At 41.5% G+C, this 26,134-nt stretch overlaps 1 protein-coding gene across 5 annotated transcripts in view; it reads right to left on the bottom strand.

Moving 5' to 3' along the window:
• The window catches only part of MTA3 (metastasis associated 1 family member 3), a 196,517-nt gene extending 172,069 nt beyond the window's left edge, over positions 1 to 24,448 (bottom strand). For 2 of the 5 annotated variants that reach the window (XM_073339058.1, XM_073339059.1), the window contains exons 1-3: positions 24,108 to 24,446; positions 19,541 to 19,608; positions 16,338 to 16,431 (exon numbers count right to left, since the gene is read on the bottom strand). In XM_073339058.1, the coding sequence (XP_073195159.1) occupies positions 16,338 to 16,431; positions 19,541 to 19,608; positions 24,108 to 24,135 (190 nt within the window). In that variant the 5' untranslated portion in view covers positions 24,136 to 24,446. Of the gene's footprint in view, positions 1 to 16,337; positions 16,432 to 19,540; positions 19,609 to 24,107 lie in introns of all 5 variants that reach the window. The other 3 variants (XR_012158255.1, XM_073339057.1, XM_073339060.1) reach the window with 3 other exon arrangements.
• Positions 24,449 to 26,134: the final 1,686 nt, after the last annotated feature.

Here is a 26,134-nt window from a genome sequence, read left to right as displayed (position 1 = left end):
CCCCATCCAGAGCCCTCACCCCTTCCACACCCCAACCCCCTGCCCCAGCGCATAGCCCCCTCCCACACCCTGAACCCCTCGGCCCCACAAACCAGCCCGAAACCCCTTCATGCACCTGAAAACCCTCATCCCCGGCCCCACACCAGAGCTCACACTTGAAGACAGACCCCTCACACCCTAACATACCCCAATCCCTTCCCCAGCCCTGTGAAAATGAGCGAGTGAGCTAGGATAGGGGACAGCGAGCAACCAGAGGGAGGGGGGATGGAGTGAGTGGGGGCGGGGCCTCATAGAAGTGGTGGGGCAGGGGCGTTCGGTTTTCTGCAATGAGAAAGTTTGCAACCCTAATTGCTTCATATATTGTTTGATAAAAGCAATGTCTGGAATTACCACCACAAAACTCTCCTCTCATTTAGAGTCCTAAGTCATAATCACAGAAGTGTACTCCAAGAAAACAGAAGCCATGCATAAATAGGAAATTTGGGACAAGAAATGCTACAGGTGCCTTGGATATGAGAAAGCCCATCAGAAAACTTGTAAGGGTTCTTTACATAAATCCTGAAACTGCTGAAGTTTTTAACCCATTCCACTGATAAGGAAAGCAAATTAGCTACTATGTCTCTTCATCCAGAAGAAGGCAGACTATCATATTAATTCTCCATTAAATTATGTGTATTTGAATGTGCATACTCTATAGTTATTTTATTTCACAACAGGAGACCTGAATAGTCACCCATCATCAATTTTCTGTCTACATTAAACTGTATTTGTACAACTGCAGTTCAAGCCAAAAAAAATCCAGTCAATATGGTTCTCTCTTCCATGTATTTTCAGGGATTTTTTCATGCTATTATTGCGGCTGTGTGGGATTTAAAAGAGAAGTTTTCCCATTGTTGAGATGTGTTTACAGGATTAATCTCTGGAGTGTATTCTTTCCTTGACGCATGTACATCAATCCTGTTAGTATTAGTGAGAGTTATATTTGTGTCTGTGCATTCCGAAAAGAATAGAGTCTAAAAATCATTAAAACCTTTTAAACTATTAATTCAGCTGTGAATATAAAACATCACATTCTCATTGTACTAGCTATCCTAATATGACTTTTATACTTCTACAGTGATCTACTGTAGGTTTGCTTTTTATATCAAAATGTGAAATACTGTGGAAAAGAAATCAAATTAGTATTTTAGAAGTCTGATGCTACACTCATGATTTTGTTTTGCACATAATATTATCTAGTAACACAGATTTCTTTGGTATGAGCTTTTCTAAAATACAGTGTTAAGAAAGAGGCTATTTTTTCAATGAATGCATATCAAATTAAAAGTAATAAAATTTCGGAAGCAGTTTCATAAATGGCAAACTCCCAGAGCACGTATAGTCTAATCCTCTGTGGACTTCTATCATTAAAAAAAAAAAATGTCACTTTTTGTAAAATTTACCTGACTACTCTACTTTCTATTCTTTGAAGAGAAATTCCCATGCCACTGAACACTTCATGTTTAGATCCTCTTAAAAATTAGCTTTAATTCATTTGCAATGGGGAGAGAAAAGTATATTTTGAAATGTAAAAATATTTTAGAATGGCAAATCTTGGCAGGAGTATTAAGGAGCAGGTGCAGTAATTTAAACTACTTAAACTTTCTGAATTCATTTATCTAACTAGATTTCAAAATGACTGCTTCCCTTTAAATAAGAAGCCTGGATAAATTCAGTAAGTTGTATTCTATTGGGGGCGGACTGTTTTGGAAGTTCATAAGTAATCCATGAAAATACAATAAAATGTTGTTACTGTCTATGACCCTTGTTTATAAATGCCATTTACTACTATATTCTTGTATATAAGTCCTCACTCCTTATTCTGTTGAATGAACAAGGGTTTTGCTTGCTTAGAATGCTGATGGAGACATCATACAAAAGAAAACAGACATATTATACCATTTCACTTCTGATCTATGATTTTTTTTTTATTCATAGGGGATCATGCATGTATTCTGGCATTCAACATGAGGGATCTAATAGGAAAGTATCAACAGAAGCCATTATTCTGAAATACATGATAGTAATTTCAAAATGATTCAATGTCACCTTTGATGAATGAGATTATAATGAAGTTTTACTGTAAATTGTACCTGTACTAAATAACACCAGAAGTGAGCATGTCAGATCAAAAGTAATAAAGTTTTGATTACAGCCTATGGTCACCCAATCATTAGGTAACCATTAAGAGTCCATTACAGATTTGAGAGATTCTCTCTCACTCTTTCTCCAGTGTAAAGAAAACTATTGTTTTGTTTCATGTTTTCTATTTGCATTAAGAGCTTTACATATTTATGTTACAGCAATTAAGTAAAGACTTCAAAGTCAACAGCATTCAGTTCCAAATTCATAATCAGCATATTAAAACATCTGTACCCTTGTAGTGAAATAAATTCAGTATAAGTACTGAATGGTGACTTTATAGATATCTGCTGTTAAAAAGAAAGAAAGAAAAAACAGTTGCAAAGGCATATTGACCTAACCGTCGTTTCAAAGTTATTGTACACAAAATAAATCTACAGCTGCTCTTACTATGCTAGAATAAGAATTGTGATGTATTTGGCAACAAAGAGCCTCCCGTCAACATTAGGAATTTCTTCACTTTTTCAAACAGTGAAAGCCATCCTTTACACTAGTGTATTACTCTGACACTGTACCTCAAAGCAGTACCCTGGAACCCCCATATTCACCACTGTCATATAATTGATATGTTTTGTACAAAGCATGGCTTGTGAGGTATTATTTTAAAAGTTTTGATCCGTTGAACATTAATATCCTGTTGGATTGTATGTGCTATCACTGTATGCGACGTTATGAAATTTTGCTGTGTGTTCATTACTGAAATATGTTGCGAGGTCAGGAACACCCACAACCAGCCTTTCAGGTACAACAATGGAGTAGCCAGATGGGCTGATGGCCCATTAAAGGGAATCCACACTCCCAAAGACCATAACAAAAGACTTCTCAGAGAGAGCATGTAGACAATGGAGGCTGCTTGACCAATGCGGGCAGACCCCCATGTCAGGAGCATAGATCTTTCCAGCAAGATAGAAGAAACTATAAAAGAGGGGAAGTGACATTACCACTTAGCCTTTCTCCTTCCCCACCTATGCAGAAGCAACAAGAACACTGGGAAGACAAAGACCTGAACTGAAGAGACTGGTCCCAGGACTAACAGGGAAGCTGTGTATTAAGAACTATAACCTACCTGCAACATCCAGTGGAGTGAGAAAAACTGCTTGACCCAAATATTGCCTACTGTAATAAGATTTAAGATTTAGACTGGGCACTTACCTTTTATTTTCTTTGGTAACTATCTCTGACCTTTTATAATCAAACCGGGCGATCTGGGGGGAACTGGCTGAAACCTATTGTTAGTTCGTGAGTGGCTGGGAAAGCATTCATTGTAACTTAGTTGGCTGTGTCCCTGCCTGTGGATGTCTGTGTAAGTATGGAACCAGCCAAAGGTTTGTGGCTTGACACAGCATCACTGAGAGGGAGGGATACCCCCGGCTGGTGGGACAGAGGGCTCAGTGGTCCCAAAATCCCAGTGACACCCCAGGGACCCCATCACACACCTACAACCAGCCTTTCAGATACAACAATGGAGTAGCCAAACAGCAGTTAATGGTTCATTAACACCCATCAAGGAAAGAATCCACTATCCTAGTAACTGTATACAATGGGGACTTCTCAGGGCATGGCTACACTTGCAGATGTAGAGTGATTTGAGTTAAACCAGCCTTTGTAGAGTGCAGTAGGGAAAGCGCTGCAGTCTGTCCATACCGACAGCTTCAAGCGCACTGGCATTGCCACATTTGCGGCACTTGCAGTGGCATTGGGAGCAGTGCATTAGGGGCAGCTATCCCAGCATGCAAGCGGCTGCAATATGCTTTTCAAATGGGGGGGGGGGGTAGGGTGGAGTGTGATAGGGAGTGTGTTGTGTGTATGTGAGGGGAGAGAGAGTGGGTTTGGGGGGAGCTGAGACCATGTCAGCATGTTGTCTTGTAAGTTCAGACAGCAGCAAACCCACCTCCCCCTCCGCACCTCTCTCTCTCACACACAGCATTCCACACTAATAGTTTGCTTTGTCTCGGGGCAGATAAGCAGCTGGGTGTCAGAAACGGAGCTTTCAAAGGGCATTTCCACATTCCTACAGCCGATTCCAAACAATGACAATGACAAGAGTGGCCACTTGACTTAAGGGGATTATGGGAAGTTTCCAGAGGCTGAGCAGGGCACAATAAAGCAACACCTCATTCACACTGGTGCCGCGGCGCTCCAGCAAGGGCGCAGCAAACGTTATTCCACTCGCCGAGGTGGAGTACCAGCAGTGCTGTAGCCACAGAGTCAGAGCGCTCTACGTGCCCTGCCAGTGTGGACAGGTAGTGAGCTAGTGCGCCTGGGGCTCCTTTATTGCACTAACTCACAAGTGTAGCCAAGCCCCCAGAGAGAACATGTAGACAATGGAGACTGCTTGACCAATGGGGCGGACCCCCACATCACAGCAAAAAGTCCTTCCAGCAAGCTGGAAGAAACTATAAAAGCGAGGAAGTGACATCACCATTTTTGGCCTCACTTGTCCCACAACTCAACACCGGAAACAGTCTGGACGCTGGAGGACAAAGACTTTGAACTGGGAGAGAGTGGTCCAGGACTGGAAAGTTCCAGCCTGTGTATTGAGGATCTGTGACCTGATCATACCATTTGTCAGGTTGAAACATTGCTTGATTCAAATCCTGTCTAGTTTGTAGAACTCAGACTGCAAATTTATTTTTGTTTCTAAAGTAACCAATTCTGATTTCCATGCCTCCTACTTATAACCACTTAAAATCTACCTTCTATCCAGGCTTCTGACCAGTGCAAGACAGTACAGTTCTGGGGTGCAAGACTGGTGGGGGAAGTTGGCTGGATCCTATTATTGATTCATGAGCGGCTGGGGAAAGCATTAATGTAACTCAGTGGGGTGTGTCCCTGCCTGTGGATGTCTGTGTAAGTGCAGTACCTGCCAGAGGTTTGTGGCTTGACAGGGCATCAGTGTGAGAGAGAGAGGGATACCTCAGGTTGGTGGGGAAAAGGGCTCAACGGTCCCACAGTCTAGGTTGTACCCTGGGGGCCCCATCACAATCACAACTATATTAGGAGGCTGCATTGGGTGTAATTACTACCTCAGTGTTGCTACATTGGTACAAAAATCTTTCATGCAGACAAGCCCTAACAGTAGAAAATACAAATCACCAATAATTGACTATGTCATAATAGATGAAGTCTCAGTTTAGTTTTGCCATTTCTTAATAAATGCTGAATCTCAAGAATAGACAGTAAAATCACACATCCCTACATATATGATATAATGATTTAGGCCACAGTCTGGCAAATGGCTCTGAACGGAGCAGGGATCCCACATGCAGAATCACTTGCCAGCAGGATTCAGACTCAGCTGCTGTGCAGCAGCACCTCTCTGAAACTATTATTTTTGTTCTCCAGAAATTCAGCTCTAAGTCAGTCTCCACCTGTTATGGTTGAAGTAAACCTCAAAAATGAGAATCAAGAGTAATTAATGCAGAGACAGGTTCTACGAACCCAAATCCCAGCCTGGACCCTGGGTACACATACTGCTGGCTAGCCCACTCTGAAGCCCACATTGCATAGTCTTCACTGCTACTGTTTCCAGCACTATCTGGATTCAAGATCATTCGAGTAGACTAGCCTATGCACAGCTTTTGCTATGCAGACATACCCTTTGAGAGTCTACAGAGTGCCTGGAAAATAGTTCACAGCTGTGAACTACCACCTTCATCTCAGTGAAGACAGTTAACTATGCTGACCTTAATATTATTTCAGTGATCGTGTAAGAAAGGAGAGGGAAGATCACAGATCTGCACAATTTACTGCAAGTGGTGTCTGATTCGGAGGATATTGGGGGGGAATTTGAAAGCTGCCCCCACTTATTTTCCCTAATCAAGAAGGAGCCAAGCCCATGAAGCCTATCAGAGCCCATGGGTATATTCAAACCCCATTAAGCCAGGGCTTAGAAACCTGCACAACAATATTTTTTACATCTGCACAATCTACTGTGAATGGCATCTCAATCTAATGTCTCACATGGGCAGAGATCAGAAGAGTACCACCACATTTTAGTTTCCCAATCTGATCCCTGCTTGCTTGACTGGGAATTTAAGTTATTAAGGAAGCAGCTGAACTTTAGTAAGCTGTCTACTAACTTCTAAGATCACTGATCTCTTAAAAGTGAGCTAAATAAATTAATTTTCTGCAACCTTTGCTTAACACATCCAGCTGGATACAGTCAGCCTGACAGTCAAGAAACCAACTAAGGTGGTTGTTTTTTTAAAAGCGAAATTTAATAAGTATCCATTTGGTGGTACTGTGTTTAAATATTATAAGATTTTGGCATAGTAAAGACGCAATCTCCCAATCTATGTGCCTAAAACTCCATGTGTGTGTGTTCGTGTTCAATACAGGGCATCTAGGATTCTTCACATGCAAACATTCAGATGTAGGTATACAAACAAAATTGTACAAACGCAATGAATACAGCCACTATTTTTGCATGTGTGAAATCCTAGGCACCTAAAAGTTGGTCCACAAAAGTCCAGGTACACAATTTCATGCATGCAAATTTGGAAATAGAGCAGAGGTCCCTTAGAAGATATGACCTATAGATTAGAACCCATTTATTCCATTTAAAAGAACACTAACAATCACAATAACATATTAATAAGAAATTCTCCACCAAACAAATTTACTGTATGTCCATTGCAGGTAATAATTCCAGAAAGTACTTAGAGCTGACAGTAATCTGGTTAATCACACACACACACGACAGTGAACTAATAATTATACAATGTCATTCACAAAAGGAAGACTCATTATGTCAAGAGCAGAAGCTCCTTATTACTGTTTCTTTATTGCTCTACTCCCAGAGGAAATACAGCAGTACATCCATTCCTGAATAAAAACAAACTGAGCAAAACACACTATTTCTATGATTCCCCCAAAGCACCCTTAGAGAGGATAACTGGGAGCCTTGGCATAAGCTTCCCCTTTGCTACAAGACATCACAGATCCACACGATTATGGGCTACACACTCGGCTTTGGAGAAGTCTCTAGCAGGAACCCCTTCATGGTGCCAGACCCCCGAGGGGTCTCACTCTTCCTCCAGGGTAAGCCACTTGGCCTCATTACATGGACCGCTGGGCCTTCTGCACTCCTACTTCACACCATGAGCTCAATTCAGCAAATCCAATTGAGCCAGACTCCTGATGGAGTACACTCGTCAGGAAGTAATGCACCTCACCCAGTAATTGCAGAGAAACTCACTCAGTGTTGCCAAAACACTAGAGTATATTTATTAACTGGAGCGCAGCATAGGAATTCCTTGGGGTAGTATAGGGAACTGAAGGTTCAAGCATAGTCCACTCTGGTTAGCCCAAAGCCCAGCCGAGCTGCAGTGAACCTCTTGGCTCAAGCTCTTCCAATCTGGCCTCCTTGTTTAGACTCCAGGTGACAGCACCGACACCTTCCAGCAGCCAGCTCCTAACCCCCAACTCATACCTCTTCAGTCCTTTGCTCTTGAGTTGGGATTGTTGTTCAGCTTTCCTAAGGAGAGGCTGTGTCAAGGTTCCTCCCGCACTCTGAACTCTAGGGTATAGATGTGGGGACCTGCATGAAAACCTCCTAAGCTTACTTTTACCACCTTAGGTTAAAACTTCCCCAAGGTACAAATTAATTTTATCCTTTGTCCTTGGATTAACCACTGCCACCACCAAACTCTAACTGGGTTTACTGGAAAACATCTTTCCCCCCCAAAATCCTCCCAACCCTTGCACCCCACTGCCTGGGAAAGGTTTGGTAAAAATCCTCACCAATTTGCATAGGTGACCACAGACCCAAACCTTTGGATCTGAGAACAATGAAAAAGCATTCAGTTTTCTTACAAGAAGACTTAATAGAAATAGAAGTAAATAGGAGTAAAGGAATCACCCCTGTAAAATCAGGATGGTAGGTACCTTACAGGGTAATTAGATTCAAAACAGAGAATCCCTCTAGGCAAAACCTTAAGTTACAAAAAAGACGCACAGACAGAAATAGTCATTCTATTCAGCACAATTCTTTTCTCAGCCATTTAAAGAAATCATAATCTAATACATACCTAGCTAGATTACTTACTAAAAGTTCTAAGACTCCATTCCTGTTCTATCCCTGGCAAAGCAGCATACCAAAAGACAGACCCTTTGTTTCTCTCCCTCCTCCCAGCTTTTGAAAGTATCTTGTCTCCTCATTGGTCATTTTGGTCAGGTGCCAGCAAGGTTACCTTTAGCTTCTTAACCCTTTACAGGTGAGAGGATTTTTCCTCTGGCCAGGAGGGATTTTAAAGGGGTTTACCCTTCCCTTTACATTTATGACAGGCTGAGAAGTCCATATCCCTCTACCTCATCAGTTGCTAGGTGTCAACATCCTGGTGAATGGATTTCCCATTGTCTTCTCAGATACTCCATTGATATGGAGACTAAGGCCCAGACACAGCTAGGCACACCCCACATCTCTGTGTCCAGGCCTGCCCTAAAAGCAGTCCCCTTCCACCCACTGGGTAACAATGCAGCACATAGGGGACACTGAGGCACAAATAGGATTCATAAAATTATTACAAAAAAATCCTGCTTCATCACATAAAGCCAGGATTTTGGACACGGTGCTCTTTTCCAGAAGGTTTGGGAAATGAGATGCTTTGCTTCCCTCTCCTGCAAATGATAGCTGAAGCCATTCTCTAAAAGAAAGCAGAGTACAGCTGTGTTCTTCAGCTCCAGAAAACAGCAGCATACTTTTCCCTACTGACCATAAAGAGTCATTGCTCAAGTAATACAGCACTAAACCTCATCAGGGCTAACAACAACAATTTGGAATTGGCATAGAACCCTTTCTGGATCATAGGATCCTTCCAATTTTCACCATGGCTAATTTCAGGGTAACTGGTCTCCTGCAGGAACAGTCATCTACATCAGGGACTCCAGGATATATGAAACCAGGAAAACATATAAAGCAGCTTTGGGTAAATAATGTTACTAGTGCTGATGAGGTTTTCCACACGGATGTTGTACAAAACCCATTTAGTGCTGATGGATGCCATACGGGATTTGTACATGGAAGAGCATGGGGAGAGACAGGGTCCCCAATCCTCCCTACTTTCTGGAATCCCAGTTTCAGCCCAGCCAGCCATTGCATTTAATTCTCCCAAACATTCCTGGCTTCCCAAGACTTCCTTCTCCTGCCTTTTCAAAGCCAATGGAAAAGACAGTAAGTTCTTTGTTAGTTTTCCTACACCCATAGTCCTTTGGAAATCTTCCCTTTTTCCAAAGGGAAGAGGGCAGGGCACAAACACAGCCCTTTGCTCTTTTATCCTCAGAGCAGAACAATAATAATAAAAAATAAAAAAAACAGGCAAGCTGCAAGCAAACAGCCTTAAACTTATAGTAGACTTGAAATCAGGTTGGTGGCATCTCCTTGGTCAGAAGCAAACCTCTGCTGTGCTCGGGACACACAGGACTGCTCACCCACTCCCAGCACCCTCTGACTTCCTTTTCCTCATAAATGCCCCCAGAAGATTGACAGGCTCCAGCTGCTTCCTGTCACTTCTGTTAACTCTTGCCATCCCAGTGTGGAGCTATAGTGCTTTCTGACCTACCCACCATCCTGCCCCCCTTACTCCCAGAGGAATGGTACATAGTCACAGGATAACAATCAATGGATTTATATTTTCTTGATTCTAGGAAAGGAGGAGATCATGCTCTATTAGTGAAGTTGAAACAGCCACTGCATGCTTACGGAACACACTCTGATGACCAATAAATTAATTGGCTAAGACACTTTGATGTCATTATCAAAGGGGTGAATTGGTTGCATTATCCTACGCCTGTGTTGTTAGGGTTTTTGTCCATTAGAATCTGAACAACATTTGAAAGGTTTTGGTTTTTAAAAGGAGATCATCTTTTGCTCAAAGAACGGTCTGCTTAACTAGCAACCCTACTAGGCTTTATTTCTTATGAAAGAATATCTGAATTGAAAGCGTTGAATGTCTCCAGACATCCTAGATGATAGTGTATCATTTTCTACTCTGCTATGAATAAAATGGCATTAACTGTCATACATTATCCCTGATAAACTCCTGCAGATTGCACTGAGGATGCAACAATACAAGTATTCTTCGGGTATAAAAAAATATCAACTTCTGAATTATTATGTTCATTCTTTCCTCCTGCAGATTGCACTGAGGATGCAACAATACAAGTATTCTTCGGGTATAAAAAAATATCAACTTCTGAATTATTATGTTCATTCTTTCCTCCTGGTTTGATATCCAAGAAGAACAAAATGGCTAAAATGGATTATAGGTCATGCAAGAATGGATATTTCCCTTTTACGTTTTCAGTCACTCACAAAGGCCTCTGTAACTAAACTATTAGCTATTGAAACAATAATAGAGGGTTTCCTCAGGGGAGCTAATTAGACAAAGGAATCAACTTTTAGGCTTCATAAAAAACTGCTGGTTCAAAGATATTGTTACATGCTTTAAATGAAGCAGTAAGGAGTCCCTCAACTAAAAATTATGGACTTTTCTAACAAACAAAAATAATTAGGATACTTAGAGACCAAAGATAAGATAAGATATTATGACCCCTTCTGATACCACACTGTTTTAGACTCACAAATATCTAAGAAATTATTTTAAGCTCACAAGTATCTCTAAGAGGACCCCCAATCAAGTCTTTGGCTGTATTATCTGGCCAGAGGAACAGAATAAAAAAAAATCTATTTCCCTTTGTGGCTTGTTCATATTTTGAATTATGCTGAATCAAATTGTGTCAGATGGGCATTGAAATACTGAACTAGAAACAAAGAAAAGATTTAGGTATTTAAGGGTGCTAGGTTAAAGTCCTGTATGTGATGTGTTCTGCATCTTTCTTTGTGGGGGTTTAAGAGGCAGGGGTTGTTGAAGGTTGTTTTTTAAACACAGTCTGAAGATATAAACCTGCCTCTGTCTCCGATTCATTTTTCTTTCATATACTTTTGAAAAAATATACACTCAACTTTCCAAGTCACGTTCTTCGAAGTTTTGAGATGCAGTAGAAAATAGTCTCACTTGTCTCTGAATAAATGGGTGTTAAGAAACTTTAGTAGTAGTAGTAATAATGAGCTACTCAACAGTTTGGTGAGAAGTGTGAAAGGAACCCATCTTCAGCCTTGTGTAGCTACAGGGAGTATCAACACACAATTTGTCTTATAATTAAATATTTTTTTAAAAATACACCATACTTATCCTGCTAACCTCTTTGCTGGTGAGCTTCTATTCCACCAGCTACTGCTGCTCTAGTATATTGTACCTTTGAAATAGTTAACTATTAGCAGCTGCATTTCTGTTAGATGCATCTGGAACATTTGGCAACCATCATGTATCTAATGTACAATGGTAATATCCAAAATAACCTCAAAAAAAGAAAACCCATCCTTAAATAAAAGGTAAGAGATGCTAGAAGTAGTAAAAGTGCACCGTAAAGCAAATGAGATGCATACTAGTATACCACATAGCTTTTGGTTTACTCCCAGAATTCAAAAGCAGAGCTGCTACAGCATTCTGAATATTGCCATATAAATTAATAACCTCAGCATCTCACTTCACACATCTAGTATATACACCTTTCATTAAAGGATCTCAAAGCACTTTACAAATGATAATTATTCTCCACAACATCCATGTAAGGTCAGTAAGTATTGTCAACATTCTACAGATGGAAAAACCTAGGCACAGAGAGAATACATGACTTGCCTACGATCACAGCATCAGTCAGTGTCAGAGCTGAGTGGAGAACCCAAATTCCCAACTCTAAACACTAAACAGTAATTTCTCCTTTTTGTTCCCACAATTCCCTCTTCTCAACATTGCAGGAGAGACTCAATGTTTTATATCATCATCCACTAAAGCAGCACATGAAACTTGAATGATCAAGAGCTGTTAAAAGTTGAAGTCTGTTATAATGCATCACTTGAAAAAAGTCGTAAAAAGCAGGTAAAACTTGGAAAAACAAACATAACAGGCTAACTCAAAAAAAAATTTACATGGCATTAAAAAGACAAAGAAAGCCGAGATAGACTAAAGATTGTCTTTTCTAAACCCTTTTCTGTCCCACTGCTGATCTCTCCAGTTACCAAAACTATTATGCCTTAGTTTAATTTTCAAAGGGGCTGGGTACTTAAATCCTAGAGCACCAATGTAAGGCATAATCAAACACCAAGTATCAAAATTCAATAAACAGATATTAATAAAAAACAGGGTGAAATCTTCAAAACTAAAGTGTTAACAACAAAAACTAAATGTAGTATTTGACCCCATCACCACATTAAAAAAAAAACCCACTTTCAGAACAATTTTGGACATTCAGTCAGAGATTGAGCACATCAGGCTGATGACAAACTCAGTGAAGTGGAAGGCAAAGGTCTCGGATTGTGGAACTTTTTAATATTCTGACTAGCAGGTCAAAAAGACAAGAGCTGTTTGAAGCATTACAACAGCAGAGCATGAACAGTTACAGTACTGCAACAGCAGCTCCTTGGGAAAGAAAGAAGGTAAAAGGATAAGAGACTGTAGAGATTGGCACAGTTTTATCAGACACCCACTAAACCTATTCAGACCATCTTACTAGGCTTCAAAAATGAGCCCTCTCCTTTGCACCCAAAAGCATAATCCTGGTGTAAACCCATCCCTTGGTATTAGGATTTCAGCCCACAACTTTCATATAATTCTTGGTTGGTCCTACAGGTTTGCTAAATGTTAAGCACCTGTTTCCTCCTAAATAATGAGTAGCAATTTCTTTCAACCCACAACACCAAACTGCGAATATGGGGGGGGGGGGGGGGGGGGAGAGACATGCTTTTCCCTCCTTTTGTCATTTATCCTCCATTTTGTCTGCTTCTCCCTCTCTAGTAAGCTGTGTGTGTTTCGGCCACTCCCCTTCCTCTTTGTTTGTTGCTCATCCACTTCTGTTTTCTGTCTCCTTGCTTGTTTTATTTCCTCTCTCTCCCCATGTTCTTCATTGGACCCTGCCTTAACTCCACTGAAAACTGAAAAGGACAGAACTGGGCACAGTGAAATTTATAAAACCCAAGATCATTTCACCAATTACTGTACTCATTAAGAGGGGCCAGATGCTTACCATTTTTGAAAAATCAGGCCATTTTACTTCAGGGCTTACATATGGTCTCAGGAGCCTAAATTTAGGCACCAAATTTTTTTAGACTTTGGTCTTAACCTAGACGGTTTGTTATGGTTCATGTCTTTTTTATTATTACAATGCCAAACATCCATTGCATATGGACAGCGTTTGTGCCTTTCTTGCAATGGAGTATTGAAATATATGTGGATCGTATTCTCTGAACAATTGACATTTAGAATAATCTTGCTCTCTATACCCTGCCTGCTCACAACACTAACACTCCAATAGAAAGACAGAATAGTGTGATAAGAATGCTTCTGCAAAAAAAAAAAAAAAAAACAAGCATACAAGGTTCATTGTTGGAAAGTTGCCCAGCATGGATTTTATCTGTGTTGCAACCCTCGTTCTAAACTGCTGATAGATTAGGACACAAAAATGAAGTGTTTTTAACATCAATTAAATTCTTAACAAGTCAACTTTGACAATACAACTTTACAAGGTACTTACTATGCAAAGCAGTTCAGACTCAAAAGTGACAGTCTTAAGGATTGTCTACTCAAGCCTTTAGTTTGCAGCAAACTGAGGTGTGACTCTACCCAGCACTGCTGCACATTAACTTTCCCATGGACCCTGCTGACATACACTAACAACTCCTTCATATGCGTTGATCTACTCCACTTTAAAACACAGGGTCCACACGGACAATTAGTGCATGGCAGGCTACTGTGGGGTAGATTTATACCCTAGTTTGCTGCAAACTACATGTTTGTGTAAACAACACCTTAAGCTGCTACTGTATATTCTGGCAGAATGGAGAATATCATATTAGATTCTATGTGGATTTTTTTAAATACCAGAAATTAAGGGAAAAAAAACAGTATTTTTTTCAATAATCCATGTAATAGCATTGAGAGCTTTCCCCTCTAGCTCTGCCACCGTAGTTAGCTAATAAAACTATTCCCAAAGCTAAATTGACATCATCCATGATGCTGGTGGACAAATAAAAATGCCATGTTAATTCACTTCCAACAGAAATACAAGGAAACAGACAGGAAATTCAATTCCCTCCCTTCAGACCATTTTCAAGTGTTTCAGACTTAAGGGGACAGTGCCAACCTAATATTGTTTAATTGCAAAAATGTCAGTTATCTAATAAAGCACTTTTTAATTAGCATGTGTGTCCTGAAATTTTCTTTCAAGGATTATTGTTTTAAAGAAATTAAAAATTCTGTTCTCCAATGTGTCTTAGACCTGGGGTTTTTTTTATTTTTAATTTCACAAACATTTTGAAATTGTTTCCATTTTGTGGTGTTCAAAATGGATCCATTTTTTCAAAATTTTAAATGTTTTGATCAAAAGTTACTGGAACTTTCTGTTAAACAGGTGGGGGGCGGATTCAAGAGAAAAATGTTAGCAATTCCCATAAAAAATGTTAATAAAGTTTTTTTTTTTTTTTTTTTTTAAATCACAAAACCCAAAAAACTTATTAGTCGGTTATTTACATCCTACACATGCTTTTTTTTTTTTTTTTTTTAAAATAGAAAAGTCTATCTGTAGAGAAAAAAAACAATTCACCTGAAAAATTTCAACCAGATCTTACGTTTACAGGATTCTACCAGCAAAAAAGAGTGAAGAAACCCAAAGGTATCGCGGAGTGAAAAAAAAAAAAAAATCAGAATTTCTGTCCCCTTTCATTTTTTCCCCCCAAGTCTGGAAGAAAGGTTGAAATATAAAATTTCCAAAGTTGCAAAAAATTTCAATTTGGAAACCATTAATGTTTTGTCTGGACATTTTTGATTGAAGTAAAATATTTTGATATTCACAGAATGGTGTTTTAAAGAGCTTGAATTGTTTTACTGGGGTACAATGAGAAATATGTTAAATTACAAATTTAAGCTATTTGTGCTTGCTCTAAAAAGTGACACACTGCATTTTGCAATACAATGCAATTTCAAATGTCATATCCAAGCCTGAAAATCAAGGTTTGTGATTAACATAGCTCCTCAACTTAACTAGAGCAGAAAAACCCAGGAGCCAAATCCTGCTCATCTTTCTAATTCACTTAGGCCATTTTGAAAATTTCACCATGGTATACTTACAAGGGTAATGTCATGTTTTACAAATAATCAATTTCTCAGACAGTCCCCCAATCTGAAATGCTTTCATTATGATTTTTCTCTTTCTTAAGAAATTACACTTTTGCTGCAAGAAATTAGGGCAAGGGATAATATTGAGAGACGAGTGAATAGCAACTACAAGGAACAGCAGGTGTGCATTCAAAAAGCACCTCTCATTTCTACCACAATTATTTTGTTTTTCTGAAAGCACAGTAAGATGAACACTTATTAGTATTTTACTACCTGGACACCTACACTTATCCCAATTGCATATGTAAATGCCATTCTACAGATGAGGAAATGTTTCATGTCCATGCACAATTTTCACAGTCATTTGCAACACAGTTACTCCAGCCAACATGCCACTAAGTAGTTATGCCAGCTATACATTTATGTTTGTGCCTTATCCACAAAAATAATTTGGCCAGGACACAAGAGCCAATGGATCCAATTAATCTCTTATGAAAGTTTCTCAGCGTCAGTGGAGTTATACCTGGGATAAATTTGACTCCTACTCTTTATTTTTGAGGTAAAAAGAAAATACAAATATATTTTCTGGACCAAAAACAAAAAATATTGTTTGAATGAAAATGTTAAATCAGTTTAAGATTATTTTCTTTAGGTCATTGAAACTTATGAAGAATGCCACCATTCAAATGCATAAGAGTGAATACATCATGCAGATGTTTGACCAGGAAAAGCTAGCAAATGTTTCTATTTTGACTTACTGCATCATGACCAGTTAACTAACAAATGAGGCATCCTGCAAAGCTCTCTATCCTGCAAGTTGCTCTGTATAGGTTATGGGGTCTGCCTAGATGGACAGTGACTGCACAAATCATGTTAATTCATACCTAAAAGGAAAACAAACATTCCTATGGCCAACATAGTAACTGCAATTTTAAATATGTGCAATTAATGTTAAAAATCAAAAACAACATACAATCAACTTACTAGCATGTTTATCTGCAAGCATTATAAGGCTGTTGGAAATGTCTCGTCGTCTGTAAAAGCACACAACTTTTGCTTCCACATTGCCATTAGCAGTCTAGAAAATAAAATAAATTAGTCAAGTCAGGGTCTGTCCTCACTCTGAGCTGTTAGAATCGTATGTACCCAATCCTCCAGCCTTTACTCACATGAACAGTTCTAAATCACACAAGCAGTCACAATAAAGTCAATAAAAAGAAAAGGAGTACTTGTGGCACCTTAGAGATGGTCAAGGTTCCTCCCCCACTCTGAACTGTAGGGTATAGATGTGGGGACCTGCATGAAAACCTCCTAAGCTTACTTTTACCACTTTAGGTTAAAACTTCCCCAAGGTACAAATTAATTTTACCCTTTGCCCTTGGAATTTCCACTGCCACCACTAAACTTTAACTGGGTTTACTAGGAAACATAGTTTGGACATGTCTTTCCCCACAAAAATCCTCCCAACCCTTACACCTCACTTCCTAGGGAAGGTTTGCTAAAAATCCTCACCAATTTGCATAGGTGACCACAGATCCAAACCCTGGGATCTGAGAACAATGAAAAAGCATTCAGTTTTCTTACAAGAAGACTTTTAATAGAAATAAAGGAATCACCTCTGTAAAATCAGGATGGTAGATACCTTACAGGGTATTTAGATTCAAAACATAGAAAATCCCTCTAGGCAAAACCTTAAGATACAAAAAAGACACACAGACAGGGATAGTCATTCTGTTCAGCACAGTTCTTTTCTCAGCCATTTAAAGAAATCATAATCTAACACATATCTAGCTAGATTACTTACTAAAAGTTCTAAGACTCCATTCCTGTTCTGTCCCTGGCAAAAGCAGTATACAGACAGACCCAGACCCTTTGTTTCTCTCCCTCCTCCCAGCTTTTGAAAGTATCTTGTCTCCTCATTGGTCATTTTGGTCAGGTGCCAGCAAGGTTACCTTTAGCTTCTTAACCCTTTACAGGTGAGAGGATTTTTCCTCTGGCCAGAGGGGATTTTAAAGGGGTTTACCCTCCCCTTTATATTTATGACAGAGACTAACAAATTTATTTGAGCATAAGCTTTCGTGAGCTACAGCTCACTTCAACGGATGAAGTCAATGTGATTACTCACATAAGTAAGGGTTTCCAGGAGCAAGCCTATACTAACTATAGGTCACTTCATCAGAGCATTTATACTGACTGCAAAACATTACCCACAGTATTATTTTGTCACAGGACCAATAACAATTTCATTTTAATGTAACCTATAAATATTAAAAGATTATTTAACATTTCTTTTTAATTCCTTTTTTGTAAGCAACTGTGCATTTCAAATTACTATGGCAATTTCATTTAAACTATGTTCAATATAACCCACTAAAGTCTATTTGACAAATTTGCTTACTTCAGCTAACTAGATTGAAAAATTACTTACCTTACAATTCCCCTTTGAGGATATCATCTTGCAGGATTCTCACTATTGGGGCTTAGCTCCTTAGCATGAGACTGACAATATTCTGCTAACACTTAAAGAATTTTTCTCATCTCTCTCTTCCTGCATCCTTCTGTCTTATTCCCTGTACACTATTCACTGTCTCATCCTCCTGTCTCATTCACAATTTCTGCAGTGAACAAAAAAGGGGTCCTACAGAGAGCAGCCTCATTCATGGTCAACAATGCTCATATGTAGTCATAATCTTGTAAAAGACATGCCAGTAATTTTTTGTGTGACCACCATCACCCATGAACAACTTCAACTATTCAAAATCATGAGCCCGTTGTTCATACCCCATGTTTTCATGCTATGGGAATAAGAGTCAAAATCTAGTGCAATAGTTCACTATGTATATTAAAAATAAGCAGTGTGTTCCAAGCCGTTTACAGACTCTCTTTAAAATAGATTAATGTGAGAGTTGAGAGTTTTGCCATGTTTTAGTTTTGTTTTTTTTAAAAGATAAGTGTGTATAATGTCTAATTAACAAAATAAAAACCTGTTTTTTTCAGTTTTCTTTCTTCTTAATAGATGCCCTTAACACACGAAAGATACATACTTCCCCATTAGGAATCTGGACTAAATGCTAGAAACCACTCTGTTTCAAAAATCAATAAATGACTGTGTCCTACATCCCACCAACAAGATTACATTATGGCAATCCAGTTTAAAGGTAATAAACATTACATTTAGAACATTATTGGAATCACTTCATTTACAGTAAATCAAACATACTGTATTCCAATAGAAGTCCAAACTGATTATAAAATTTGTGAGGTGCAAGTATTAGCTGAGTGGCAGTGGTCTCAGATAGCTCTAAAAATGAATACAGAGGAAGACCCCTTGCAGATTACCAATTTTGTGACTTACAAAAATTTTTTTTAAAATTAAGATTTTTACACCACAAAATATACTTTCATCATTTATTTTGATATGAGAAATTTACTTATAAGTATTGATAATAGTTCTTTATAGCACACTAGTAAATAAACTGCAGAATGTTTTATAAAAGTAACATAGTCTCTGTAACATGAGACTTCACGACAGGCCTTCATGCTGCCCCATACTCCCACCTCAAACAGCCTCAATCCTGTCACAGGAAAACTTTCCCTAAGGATGAAGGTAGAGAGTTGAGTCTCCATGGCCATTCAAATCTCTGGTGCCTATTCAAAGACTGCCAACAAAGGGTGTAAATAACTTCAGTGGGGTTGCAGTTTTTATTATCTGGACATCTATCCACTGGGAACTGTCTGAGAATCCCAAATCATTTCTCATATGCCACTGAACACACAATAAATGATAAGAACTTATGGTCACTACCATCCTGGACTAGATCATCAGAAAGGTGAAATAATCCATGCCATTACCAATCTCCTGAGCATGCAAGCCCACACCCTTGTGGAAGGTTTGGTTTTAGAATTTTAAAAAGCAGAATCTTCCTGATCACGATGTACTGGCTGTTTTTCCATGTAATGCAGAATTATAAGAGATCACATAGCAATATTTCAACAAGTAATATCTTTTTATGAGGTACACGCAAATCTCCAAAACATCACAGCATTCAGAAATCGTGTTTATGGAAATCATACAAGACCTGGGAAAATACTACTTGGGTTTTAAGAAAAATTACACATTTGCACTTGTCTGGGCGTTACATCACGTTTTATCAAGTAGTGTATAGGAATTTTACATATTCATGTACCTTGTTAAGTTCTTCTATTCGCCTGATCAGATATGGATTGCTTGAGGAGTTTTCAAAATAAACATAATCTGTAACAAAAGGCAGAAAGATATTTAATTATTTCAAAAGCAGTATTTGTAGAATGTTGTTTTTGTCAATGCACAATTCCCCTAACTCTAGAGGCTTATAAAAAGCAGGTGCTTCAATCATATTCACTGCCAGATGCATATCTCGGTTATTACAACATTTTGAATATTTGTTGAGTTTTCAACCAATTATCTCATAACTCTTGGGATTAACTAAATAGAACCTCATTAAGGCCCTGATTCTGCAAAGATACGTGTTTAACATTACACACTATGAATATTCCCAATGACTGTAAAGTTAAGTATGTGAATAAATCTTTGCAGGATCAAAGCCTACAATGCACTTCACTAATCCACGTACTTTATAAATCTGCTTTAAAAACTGGCAGTCTCCCACAACCTCTCAGCAAACGATTTAACCTCGGTGTGCTGTATGGTGAGGTTTTGTATTACTGAGACATCGTTATTTTTATAAAATATGCCACTTGACATTTACTAGCAAATTTGGAAGTATTAATCAGTAGTCCAGATAAATGAACAAAGTACTTTTGTGATGCCTCATACTTGCTTTTGCTGACACCCCAGTTCAGTAAATAATTTGCAAAACACAGTAATTGGCAATAAATCTCCCAGTCACTAATGTTCATGAGTGAGATTCTTCTGTACTTGAATATGACAGCTAGTTTCATTGTTACAAAAATATTTTCAAAAGGGACAAGGAAGACTCTTCAGCTTCTCATGGCCAAAAGTTTATATATCACCCATAATGATGAACAAAAGTAGCGTTTCCCTCAATTCAGTCTCTCAAAACCTACTTTTTCTTGGAGAGTCTCATAGACGATGCTCCACAAAATTCAAATAATACTTTGCATTTATATTTGAATGTATCTGTAGCAGGGTGGTCACACTGCTCTGGCTCAGAAGAGGTTAAAACCCAGCCCTTGGAGAGGGCCGGGGCTGAAAAAAAAAGCTAGGCTCATTGGGGAAACAGCCACAGCTGGGGCCATGCCCCAATCAGGCCACTGCTGGCCCTATAAAAGGGCTGTGAGCCAGGTGCTCAGGAAAATCTCTCTCTATCTGTGGAGAGAGCTAGACCTAGCTGCCTGGGAGCTAGGAAGGGTACCTGGTGTGGGGAAGAGCCAAGAGGCGCTCTAGTCTGGAAAACCCTCAGGCTACAGGCCTGGCTAAAGGCCAGGAAAGGTACTGAGGCTAGTGAGGTGTAGCCTGGGAATAGGCAGAGGCAGCTGGTCCAACCCCTTTGCTGATGATGAGTGGTTTACAGACTGCAGTCTGCCCCAGTGAGTGGGGGCTAGATGGTGACTGGCAGTAGCCACTGAAGTAAGGAGGGGATAGAGGGTTGGGTGTTCCCCTGGGAGGGAAGACCCAGAGTGTGGGTGCACTGCCAGGGGGCAGGACCCCAAGGTAAAGGGGCACTGGGGCCTGGGAGGGACATAGGGGGCCAGTGGCAGGTGAGGCACTGGCCTGCAGAGGGCACTCTGAGGCTGGAAAGAACTAATTCCCAGATGACCAGCAGGAGGTACTGCACTAGTGAGTCATCGCCTTGCTACAGTATCTTTGTATCCTGCACTAATGTCTGAATTTACCACTATGGAAACATGGTAGAATTAATGCATGGAAAAATAGTGAATGTACAGGGATTAACCTGCCCAAAAATCTTACATCTCCTATATTTGCTTCAATAAAGGGGGGGATGGGAGTTTGAAAAAGAATGTATGGTTAATAGATCAAAAATATATATGTAATCATTGTGTGCCATATGTAGTGGGAGAAGGGATCATTTAGCAAGTCTAAGCTAGTGATTCTCAACTTTTCTCATACCGTGATGCCATGTTACAGCAGAAAACCATTCTGGGACCCCTTCTCATTTAGTAATGAGGGTGGTTGCTACCTCCTGAAACTTTTTCATCTTCCCCTAAGAATTCCCAGTTTGAGAATCCAAAATCTAAGCAGCAGGGGCCAGACTGGGCAAATCCTTGCCCAGACTTCATGTCTCTTGTGAGAATTACTCACATGAGTAAGGGTGTATGGGCTCAAGACCTAAATTCCCTCTTGGAGAAAGAGGACTTGTTGCTATAACTACATCACAGAATCATAGAAATGTAAGATGGAAAGAGATCAAGAGGTCATCCAGGGAAGAGAGCTGCACTGAGGCAGGCCTAAATATTATCTAGCCCATCTCTGACAGATGTTTGTTTAACCCTGTTCTGAAAAACATCAAATGATTGAGATTCCACACGCTCCTGCAATTTCTAAATCTCCTTAGCTGTAATTTAAGCCCATTATTACTTGTTCTGTCCTCAGTGCATAAGGAGAAAAATGTATCCTCATTCTCTTTATAACAACTCTTTACACATACCTCCCCCTGTCTTCTCTTCTCCAGACCAAAAAAAATCAGTTTTTTCAAGCTTTCCTGATAGCTCATGTTTTCTAAACCTTTAATCATTTTTGTTGCTCTCCTCTGGTCTTTCTGCAATTCATCCACATCTTTCCCAAAGTGTGGTGCCCAGAACTGGACACAGTACTACAGTTGAGGTCTTATCAGAAGGGTGACCGTATGTCCCTTTTTGGTTGGGACAGTCCCTTCTTTTAGGCCCTGTCCCAGCCGTCCCAACTTTTTTGACAAAATTGGATACTTGCTCTCGATCATCTGTTAGCAAGAGCAAATGGGGGGGAGGAGAGGGGAGGGGAGGGCACAATTTTGCCAAAAGTGGGGTAGGACCCCTAATGGGGTGTGGAGGAACGTGGGGGGGGGGAGAAGGAGACCAGTGGCAACTGCAGCCCTGTGCTGGAGTGAGGGCTAAGGTGATCAGCTCAGGCCAGCCATCCTGCCCCATGTGCAAGGGGCAGAGGGAGGCATCAGGCAGCTCCACGCATGGGCGGGCAGAGGTAGCAGGGCTCACAGGAACTATCGCATGTGTGGGGAGATAGCAGATGTGGGTGGGCTGCAGGGGGGCTTGGGCCATCCTCCCTGAACTCAGTCCAGCCCCCTGTGGGTGAGAGGGAGGCAGGGGTAGGGTGGCAGGGATGCCTCAGGCTGGCCTGGGGGTGGCCTGTTTTTCCTTTGGGAAAATACGGTCACCCTGCTTATCAGTGCTCAGCAGAGAGGAAGAATTACTCATCTCACCTATAACACTCCTGCTAATACATCCCATAACAATATTTGGTTATATGGTTTGGGGTTTTTTTTGCAACTGTACCACATTGTTATCCACTATAACCCCCAGATCCTTTTCTGCCATACTCCTTCCTAAGCAGTTATTTCCTACACTGTATTTGTGCAGTTGACCCCTTGAGAGGGACAGACAGGATGGAACTGATCTCACCTTCATCACTTTTACTATCTTTAATTCAGACCTTGTTAGCATAGGATTTGACAAAACCAGGACACTCACAGGCCCTGTCCAGTCTTTGTCCTTTGTCTTTTTCCCTGATATGCATTGTAGGATGCTGGTTTGGGGAGTGATTGGGAGAGGAATGCTACTGAACAGTGAGATGGTATGGAAAAGCTAACTTCAGCTTTTCCTTTGGCACCATCACATGAGTGTAAACCTTGCATGAGGCATTTTACTGTGGGGGAGTGGAAAACTGTTGTTGCTTGTTTTTAACTGGCCTCCATTCCCCCTGTGCCAATGCACCCTGCACCCAACACAGCAGCTCCCACAGGAGCCAAGCTGATGGGTGGCAAGATAACAACTGCCCAACTTGACTTGGGGACGGGGGGGGGGGGGGATGGGAGAGGGTGTATGGAAACTGTTCCTTACAGGTAGCCCAAGACACTAGGCAACAATAAACAAGGTGAGACGTTTGTGTGCTGCAGAAGCCTCTGGATGGACACAGCTTGCCCACTCCCATCAGGCCTGGGCAATGTTGGTTTGAGCCTGGCCCTTTCCTCCTTCCTGGCTGGGGAGACTAGTCCCCTCCGGGGCTGCTACTGGATAGGTTTAGCACATGCTGGGGCGGGAGAAGTGGCCTCCTTCCCTGTCCTCCTGGGAGGCCATCTCCCCTGATCTTTGGGGAGATGCTGCCCCTGTTGCATCCCCTGGTGGTGGCCGGCTGCAGGCAACAGGTGAGCGCCTTGTGCGCAGCCTACTGAGCCCGCTCCCCTTGACCTTTGGGGGCACTGCCCTGCCCTTTCCCCTCCCCCAGTGAAGGGGCCCGCGGCTCCTCTTCCCCCGGGGGGCAGGGGATGCTCCCCACCTCCCCTCGCGGGGTGCTGCCGCCCCTGTCCCGCTCGGGGGGCGGGAGGCTGAGCCCATTCCCCCCCCTGCGCAGGCCGAGGGCTGGGCTCCCTCCTTTCCAGGGCGGGCGGACTCCTTCACCTCCCCGGGCCCCGCTGGGGGCCCCCCGGGGGCGTGGGGCGCCTGGGCCGGGCGTGGGGGGCTGGGGTGTGCGCCAGGCTCCCTCCTCCGCCCCCCCCCCCCCCCCCGCACGCTGCGCACAGCGCGCGCCCCCGGGCCCGGCGCTCCCCGGACCCCACATACCTCCCACTCGGTACATGTTGGCCGCCATGTCTGCGCTCCGCGCCCTGCTCCTCCTGCCGCCTGGGCCGGGCCGGGCCGGGCCGGGAGGGAGCGGCTCGCTCTGCCCCCCCCGCCCCGCCTCGCCTCGGGCACCGCACCCCAGCCGCCGCGGCCCTCCCCGGAGCTGCCCGGCGCGGGGCGCGGCAGGCCAAGGGTTAAAGCGCCGCCGGGCCCGCAGCCCTCCTGGGTTGCCCGTGTGGGGACGCGAGCGGCGCCAGCGCACGGAGGGCCCTGCCCGGGCGGACGCTGCACCAGCGCCGTGTCCCGCTGCGCATCGGGGGAGGAGGGGTTAAAAGTTTCCCTCGTGGTTCTGGCCCCAAAAGGACAAGCGAGGACGGAGTCCGTTGGCTTGGGGGGGGCCTTGGCATGGGGGGGGGCATTGGGGGCAGGAGTGCATTGGTGCGTGGAGGCAGTGATGCCCTGGTACATGGGAGGGCTGGGTGCAGGAAGTGCATTGTATGTTGAGGGTGAGTGCATTAGCATATGCAATAGCAGAGCAAGAGGCTATGACTGAGTGTGTTTCTGGGTCGGAATGTGCCAGGGGTGGTGGTGTGGGCATGAGCATGGAGGGGTCTGTGGCTAGGTGGGTGGGAGTCTAGGTGAGTCGCAGAGCAGCACAGGTGAGTGTAGACGTGTGACAGCAGGACAGTGATTGTCCAATGCACAAGCACACTGTGAACCTGTACACGGATGCATTCGAATATGTGTCTGTGCATGACAATTGTGCAGGGGGGGTGAAGCTGTGCATCAACATGGGTCAGTGTATGTGACTGCGTGTCTATTCTTTTGTGTGTGCTCATGTATGGGTATCTACGAGCTTCTCTGCCTAGATGTCTGAGTTTGTGCATCTGTAGCATGTGTGCATTTGTGTACACAAAGGGTATGTATGCTACCCCCTGAAGGATTTAAATCCAGCATTTCCTTTGAGATAATTGTGTTACATTTCAATTGTCCCTTGTTTTAGATACAATTATAGTACTTTCCAATGAAAGTTGGTGTTCTCTCACTGTATTTCCATCAAAATGTTGAATCGCAAAACTGATGTAATCAATAATGCTGTTTATCCTAAAGGAATTATACTTTGCAGCTTTTATATGATTTCCCAACAACTTTGCAAACATTTCAAATATCATCTTTGTTGCACCCATTTTTATAACTATTATGCCAATTATTGCTATACTCATTTACAGATAACCGGTCATAGTTTTGTTTAAGTGATTTGGTCAAGCTCCGGCAGCAGCAGAGTTAGGAGTTAATTAGAGCTTCCTGGTTCTTTGTCCCACTGGATCATAGTTTCTACTTAACATGAATTTAATTACTTTAGATAATAATGCATTCTGTGCTGTTTTTCTCCACATCTTGTTTAGGGTCTTAGTTCCATGCTGTACCTCATCTTTGGTCTACAGAAAGAGTGACTGTAATGACTATTGTGATTATCAAACACAAATTCTCCCATTGGGTAGCTATAATCATCAAAGTTGTTTACCTATTTATTCACTGGAACATCTAGTTTCTCATTTGTTTTTTCCCTGATGTTGGGTTTGTGTGTTTTAGCTGTAGGACACTATTCAGGATACAATCTGTCCTTCGGTTATACTGATGATCTCCTTTGCTTCTCTCAAACGTATTAATCAAAATTTGGTGGCATATGGAATTTCTTTTGCTGTTTTTGATAACCCTGCTCATTGGTGAAAAGCATTCAGAAAAGTCTTCAGTATAGCCTAGAAAAGCTAAGGTAAAACGGACTTCTAGCAACTCATCTCAGAATCAATAAATGCTGAAGAATTGTTTACAAATCAAATTGATTTTGAAGTGTTTCCACAACTTTTATATTTTTGTAACAAAAATATACTTCTCCCTTATTTGAAATTTATTACATGAAAAACAACCATTTTTAACAGCTGGGTTCTAGTTTGGACTGTTGCCTTTTAAAAGAAAAGCTTCTGGTTTGGGGTGGGAGGGGGTTTCTTACATAAAGGATCATGGGT

The sequence above is a fragment of the Lepidochelys kempii genome, chromosome 3, assembly GCF_965140265.1.
Source record: "Lepidochelys kempii isolate rLepKem1 chromosome 3, rLepKem1.hap2, whole genome shotgun sequence".
Taxonomy (NCBI): Eukaryota; Metazoa; Chordata; order Testudines; family Cheloniidae; genus Lepidochelys; species Lepidochelys kempii.
The sequence above is the reverse complement of the archived record's forward strand: the minus strand, read 5'-3'. Positions and strand labels throughout refer to the sequence as shown.